The sequence below is a fragment of the Macrobrachium rosenbergii genome, chromosome 13 (assembly GCF_040412425.1).
Source record: "Macrobrachium rosenbergii isolate ZJJX-2024 chromosome 13, ASM4041242v1, whole genome shotgun sequence".
In the NCBI taxonomy this organism is placed as follows: domain Eukaryota; kingdom Metazoa; phylum Arthropoda; class Malacostraca; order Decapoda; family Palaemonidae; genus Macrobrachium; species Macrobrachium rosenbergii.
This window is the reverse complement of record NC_089753.1, coordinates 49,156,929-49,164,428: the sequence shown is the minus strand read 5'-3', so window position 1 is coordinate 49,164,428 and position 7,500 is coordinate 49,156,929. Positions and strand designations below refer to the sequence as shown.

At 41.1% G+C, this 7,500-nt stretch overlaps 1 protein-coding gene across 3 annotated transcripts in view; it reads left to right on the top strand.

The window, feature by feature from the left end:
- The window catches only part of LOC136845289 (uncharacterized), a 128,669-nt gene extending 123,145 nt beyond the window's left edge, over window positions 1-5,524 (top strand). For all 3 annotated transcript variants that reach the window (XM_067115466.1, XM_067115467.1, XM_067115465.1), the window contains 3 exons: window positions 1,983-2,111; window positions 2,551-2,676; window positions 3,437-5,524. In XM_067115466.1, coding sequence (XP_066971567.1) covers window positions 1,983-2,111; window positions 2,551-2,676; window positions 3,437-4,584 — 1,403 coding nt within the window. In that variant the 3' untranslated portion in view covers window positions 4,585-5,524. The remainder of the gene's footprint in view (window positions 1-1,982; window positions 2,112-2,550; window positions 2,677-3,436) is intronic.
- Window positions 5,525-7,500: the final 1,976 nt, after the last annotated feature.

Genomic DNA, 7,500 nt, shown 5'->3' with positions numbered 1-7,500 from the left:
TGCGGTCATTACTTGTTGAAGATCCGATAAAGGTGCCACATTTAAAAAAAATGCATGCTTCATTGTCATGACTCATTCGACGCTGTTTAGCATGCTTTTCCTGTGGTTCACTGCCTTCAACTGTAGATCTACGCTTTCTTGCATGATAAAGTTTTGCATTATTAAACATGACCCTACAGCTCTTGTGGTATTTTGCCAAGTTTTGTCACAGTGTTGTCTCTATGCCACTGCCTTCATCCAGCCTCGCTGGCTCAAAGTTAAGTGGCATTTCACCAATCTCTTGGAACAATGGGGCATTGGTTGAAATCATCATGTACCCATCATGCAGGATTATGATGTACAGAGGCCAAGGGTGAAATTAGACCTTCATTTTTCTTGTCTTCCTGGCAAAGACAACATTTGCTCCAGTCGGTCTTCCTTTTGCCTGTGATTGAATTTACACTTGCCATTATGAACTCTCGACAAAGGCCGAGGGGCTGTCCTTTTACCACCTTAATTTGATGTATGGTATACAACTAGGTTTGGTCAGCCTACACTTACCCGATCATGCATCCATTGCTATTTAAATCCCATGTGATGTGTACACCATCCAGGTAAGTACACAAACAAGCCATGTAGAGCCCCACTTACCCTTGGCTCGGCTCTCCCGCGCTGTCACCTCCTGTCAATTCAGGCACAGCTGTCTAACTAGATCTACCAACTATATATATATTTTTTACTAGCTAATTAATATGGGGCTATTAGACAGCATTTGGGACACTAAACTACACTAAAGTAAAGCTAGCTACAGCGTAAGTAAAGCAAGATTAGCTGACACTGGACCCGACGCTGAGTTACACAGCAGTGTAGTCACCAATGTGTCCAGGTTGTGTGCTGACATTCACTTTTTTAAACTAAAACTAAAGCTAAAACCACCACCTAAATTATATATAGACATGCAAACTATTATATTGAACAGGAAGACATTTTTCCATGCCCACTGAATCCTGAGACGCTATTATTTAAGGTTTTTGGCTGCCATATTGGATGCCATCTTTCTTTATATATGCTATATGAAATCTTTAACAGAAATACATTTCACTTTTGCTTGGTGTCTCTGCCTAAAATTTGTATAACCAAAACAAGTGCATAAAAACATGACCAGAGGCACATGAGTCCCATGCTAAAACCTTGACTAGCGGCCATCTTGAGAAAGGCAGCCATTTTAGAACTTTTAATGGACACCCAGCAATTTTCAAAGTGTCCTTTAAAGAAGATGTGTGCCAAATTTCATGCTTGTATCATTAACTGAAGTATTTTAGTGATAAAAAGATTTTATCTGCTGCACTAATAATCATGTATATCCCGATGGAAACCATTGGCAAATTTTACTGAAAGGATGATAAACTAAATCCTTCAGTCCAGGCTAAGTCTTTGAGGGGTGCAGTAAATGTACCTCGCTGTCGAACTTCTCAGTTCCAGAGGTCCTTTATTCCTCGCACCGGTGGACTATGGAACAGTTCCCCTGAGGATGTCGTGCAATTGAAACCTCAAGAGTTCAAGCGAACATGCAACGCATTATTACACTAAAACAGTTCTTGTATTTCAGTAAATCACTTACATTTTTATCTTTTTATTTATTTATTTAACTTACTTTTTCTTTTCTAAGAGCAGATTTCTTTTTGTATTTCCTGTGACCTGTTACAATTTTCAGATGAACACCAATTTCTTTGGAAGCTTGAATTGCAAGTCAGAGGCACCTGTGGTCGGCTTGTTTCATATGTATAGGGATCATCTTCTGGATAATGATAATAATGATAATAATAATAATAATAATAATAATAATAATAATAATAATAATAATAATAATAATAATAATTCTCAGGAATGGAAAGGCAGAGATATTTCGGTCGTAAGCCTACTGTCCATTCCACAAGAAGTTTCAAAGGCTGAATTTTTATAGCATAGTCATTTTTCACTTCTAATTAATTGCTTCTTTTCAGATTGCCAGATAACGAACGAGTGTACCCGGTTGAATGGCACCTGCCGAGAGATCTCAACTTGCCAGCAGAACGAAACGATTATAGCCCAAGGATGTACAGGAAACAGGTGTACCTGCTGTGCTCCACAAAGTAAGCATATCTTTCTCTCTCTGTGCATATGTATATACTGTGTATATATATATATTTATATGTGTGTGTGTGTTTGTATACAGTATGTGTAAATGTGGGCTATATGTATTTATGTGTGTTTTGCCAGAAAGGGGATCTGTGATGCAGTCATGCGTCATTCCCAGGCACATGACAAAATTTGTAAGTCTCTCTCTCTCTCTCTCTCTCTCTCTCTCTCTCTCTCTCTCTCTCTCTCTCTCTCTCTCTCTCTCATATTGCACACTATTTGGGACGTATTTCATACTATTACAACCATATCTCAACAAACAAAGTCGCCCTGTGGTACCACTCGCAAAACCCCAAACAGGAATACCCCACTTTTCGTCAGAAATTACCACGAGGAATCTTTTTTTTTTATTCCATCTTGGAAATTAAGGCATGGTGCACTTTATCCTTTCAGACTGCTCAAGCACACAGTCCTGCGTGGATGCAAATGGCGTCTGTAGAGACACAGTGTGCAAAGGAGGAGAGAGGGTGATTGCTTCTGGATGTACGGGAACAAACTGCGTCTGTTGTGCCCCACCAGGTGAATGTTGTCCTTTGGTCTTTTCTTAGGTTTTACTCTCTCTTCAGATGCAGTTCTGCTGAATTTAAAAGTGAAATTCTCTGCAGTATATGGTAACCTTACGAACTCAGCTGTATAAGTAAACTACTCAGATTTTAAGTTAGGGAAGTTTCAATTGCTTGAAATATGTGAAACACTCGTTTTTAACTTTTTTCACAATGTTGGTGATTTAAAAATGCTCCATGAATTTTTTTCATGTATAAACGCGTCGTGATTTTAGCTGAAAAAATGTTTTAATATATTTTTTAGCTATTTTAAGATTTTCCACCATTCATCGGAAGTTTCCTGATGTACGAGAAGAATTATTTTTTGAACTATAGTACCAGTTTCTGACACTGGTGAATCTTAAGAGGTTATAGAGGTAGCAAACTTTCATCCAGTCTGTCCAGTGATTTAAATTTCTCTCTCAGATTTTAGAGTAGAACTTCATTTTTAGAGCAGTTTTTCTTGTACTATTGAAGACTTCTGAATAATAATAATAATAATAATAATAATAATAATAATAATAATAATAATAATAATGATAATAATAATAATAATAATAATAATAATAATAATAATAATAATAATAATAATAATAATAATAATAATAATATACACCACTCTACCTAAAAGTTGTCCCAGCAGAAATTTTCAGTCTTGGTGTGTCCTGCTCTCTTTTATAAAAAGTGAGGCACTTGTTCAGTATGAAATGGATGTTTATAAGAAAATTTTTTTCCAGTTATTACAACTACTACTGCTCGACCAGCCAACAATTCAGGACCAGCTAACAATACAGGCCCTGGTGGCAATCCGGCACCAGCTCCAGGTGGCAGTCCAGCACCAGCACCAGGTGGCAATCCGTCACCAGCACCAGGTGGCAATCCGTCACCAGCACCAGGCGGCAATCCGACACCAGCACCAGGCGGCAGTCCGGCACCAGCACCTGGCGGCAATCCGACACCAGCACCAGGCGGCAATCCAGCACCAGGCGGCAGTCCGGCACCAGCACCTGGCGGCAATCCGACACCAGTACCAGGCGGCAATCCGGCACCAGCACCAGCACCAGCGCCAGGCGGCAATCCGGCACCAGCACCAGGCGGCAATCCAGCACCAGCACCAGGCGGCAATCCGGCACCAGCACCAGGCGGCAATCCGGCACCAGCGCCAGGCGGCAATCCACCAGCACCAGCGCCAGGCGGCAATCCGCACCAGCGCCAGGCGGCAATCCGCACCAGCACCAGGCGGCAATCCAGCACCAGCACCAGGCGGCAATCCGCACCAGCACCTGGCGGCAATCCGGCACCAGCACCAGGCGGCAATCCGGCACCAGCACCAGGCGGCAATCCGGCACCAGCACCAGGCGGCAATCCGGTACCAGCACCAGGCGGCAATCCAGCACCAGCTCCAGGAGGCAATCCGGCACCAGCTCCAGGCGGCAATCCGGCACCAGCACCAGGCGGCAATCCGGCACCAGCACCAGGCGGCAATCCGGCACCAGCACCAGGCGGCAATCCAGCACCAGCTCCAGGAGGCAATCCGGCACCAGGTCCAGGTGGCAATCCGGCACCAGCACCAGGCGGCAATCCGGCACCAGCACCAGGCGGCAATCCAGCGCCAGCACCTGGCGGCAATCCAGCACCACCGGCACCAGCACCTGGTGGCAATCCGGCACCGGCACCACCAGCGCCTGACGGCAATCCGGCACCAGCACCACCAGCACCTGGTGGCAATCCGGCACCAGCACCACCAGCACCTGGCGGAAATCCGGCACCGGCACCACCAGCACCCGGTGGCAATCCGGCACCGGCACCACCAGCACCTGGTGGCAATCCGGCACCGGCACCACCAGCACCTGGCGGCAATCCGGCACCAGCACCAGTCAAGTGATTTGAGTTGCGTTACCCTTAAACAGGGACATAATTGGCGAAAATCATTCCAACCTTATTTTCATTTCATGAGGAGCAAGACTTTCTGGAGACTCATAAGATCCCTTCTCCCCTATACTAACTTACCAATCTCTTAAAATGTCGTCATTGTCTCTGTTTTCTTGTCAGTTTTGGGGACCACCTCTGGTAAAATTAAGAAAATCTTTTCTTTATAACATTTTACATGATACAGGACCCAAAGGCAGAGATCACTGGAAGTTTACATTGACAGAAAACGAGAGAATTTTTAAGATTTCCTCGTCAAGGCTGAAGCATTTGTTCTTTTTGAGAGTATCATTTTTCTTAATGACGGACCCAAATTCAAGTTCACCATCATCATGGCCGGTGAAACCATTTAATTGAAAGCTCAGTCAGAAATCCATAAATCCTCCAGCGTTTGTTGCTCATTTAAAATAATTTGCCATGAAATTATGTATCTGGGTGTGATTGCGATCCCTCTTAACTATAACGAAAGCGTTCTTTGCCTGAGTCGTGCTTCCTTTTCACTGTATTATTCCTCGTCAAAACCTAGTCAAACTTATTATTACTCGTTGTACGCGTTTGCACCATATTTATGAGACTTAAAGCACTGGCTGTTATGGTTTCTTTTTTCCATAAATGTTAATTGTAACAGAAATCCACAAGCGAGTTTTTATATTGGCTTAACTGTTTCCCGGATTCTTTTAGATAATGTAATTTAGCTTATTCTTATTTGCAGCTAAAAGAAGTCAGGTGGTTCGTGCTGTTTTGACATATATTATTCATTTCAAGCATTTTGTGTTTTGTGACTGTTTTATTGAGAATAAAGATTCATTCTACAACAGCCATTCTGAGGACATTGGACTCAGAAGCATTCTTGTGAAGTTTAAGTTTAGTTAGCAATAAATAATGGAATGGAAATTAATTATGGTTTTATTTATAACAATCATCTTGCAGATTGATATTATTAGTATTATGCTGTTAACCAATGCAGCACAATATCCACAAATGAAAGAAATGGGAGTGCTGCTAAAAAGATGAGAAAAAAAAAAAAATATATATATATATATATATATATATATATATATATATTATATATATATATATATATATATGTATGTATATGTATGTATATTATATATATATAATATATATACAGTATATAAATATATATATATATATAATATGTAATAACAACAATGCCCTCTTAAATTCTCGATTCCTTAACACTTTTGGATACGCTTGTCACTACAAAGCCTTAGATCCAAATAGAGGAACATAAACAAATTCTGAAGTCCGCAGCAGAATTGGAGCTGGCATCCAGAGTATCATTAATTCAGACAAAAATGGTACCATGAAAGTATAGGTCCTGTAGACTCGATGAGCTAACAATGGGCCATTACGATGATACAGCACCATAACGTATATCTACAGTGAAAGGTTTATCAGAATACGAAGTCAAAGTTGGCGTCCATCAAGGACTAGTGCTGGGTCCTTAGTTGTTTAGTAGATTAAAGGAAAGAACCGCAGAAAACAGGCCCCTGAAAACTACTATAAGAGATTATGTACTTTAACAGCAGCAGCAGAGAAAAAGTCTGTAGAAATATTTCTAAGATAGAACGATGGAATGGAGAGAGGATTAAAAATCAGAGAAAGCAAAACAAAGCTGTATGGTGACAGGAAAGGAAGCAGAGAAATAAGTACAATCAGAAAAGTGACCATGTGAATCTGTAACAAATGTAACGGATGGTGGCACAAAAGATGCCAAGGATTACAAAATATCACTAGATAAATTATTTTTTACGTCCATAATGTGTTACAAAAGCAAATGGGGAGAGAGGGAAGTGAAGAATCATGTTATAATAAATGCGCAGGTCTTGGAATCAATACAGTATTGCTGGTACCTTTGAGGCACACTGGATTAAGAATGTTTATGCCACTTTACTGACACACTGGACTGTGAGGCAGGCAAAGTGAGAACTAGACCACTGATGAGTAAAAATACCCCATTCATAGAGTGATCACAGACTCTTGATAGATGCATAAGGCCTGTAATCCTTAATGCAGGAGAAAAATTAGCACTGACAGGATATTGGAGAAGATTCTGAAAAGGCGTGGCCATAGAATGTTAAAGTTCATAACCAGAGTACGGTATGAAGGGACTGTCAGAGAGCTGTTGTATCCAGAGGCTCGAAAAAGACCAAGATCTAAAAAATTATGATAGTCTGGACATGTGATGAGAAGGAATGAGGTACAGTAGGTCAAAATGAGGGACAGGGAGGAGTGGAGAAAATTCATTTAACGTCTAACGCCACGAAGGGAAAAGTTGACAAAAAAAAATGTCTCTAGTGATGGGTGATAGTTCCTCGTGACTGTGTTTTCTGCTCACCCAGGTTCATTTCATTCTTAATTTGGGACTCAAGGTTTTCATTGGAAAAAGATTCTAACCAAGTCCCTTTTCTCTCCCTCTCACTCACTCAGTTTTTTGTTCACCTTTTGTCACAAAGCTTATCTCTCCTATTTCTTTATTCAACACGTCACAACCAAAGAGTCTACGCAGATCGTAAGATCGAAGCAAACAATACAAAGGTCCGAACATTTTTTTATATAATAGATATCCATAGAAACGACTCACGAAGCTTCGAAACATGTGTCAGTTCGAGTCATCATTATAGATTCTTAAGTAACAAGTTACCTCGCCTTTCACCTGTCCACACTAGGAAACATTGTTTGGAAACAAAGTTTGTAAACTGTTTGAAAACAGTTTCTTGGAAACTGTTTGTAAACAGTTTGGAAACCGTTTCCAAACAGCTTGGAAACTGTCTGCAAACAATGTTTCCTGTCCAGACCTCAGTTGTCGTCAGGATGCCTGCTGATGCAGTAGCTTCTGTATTTTACT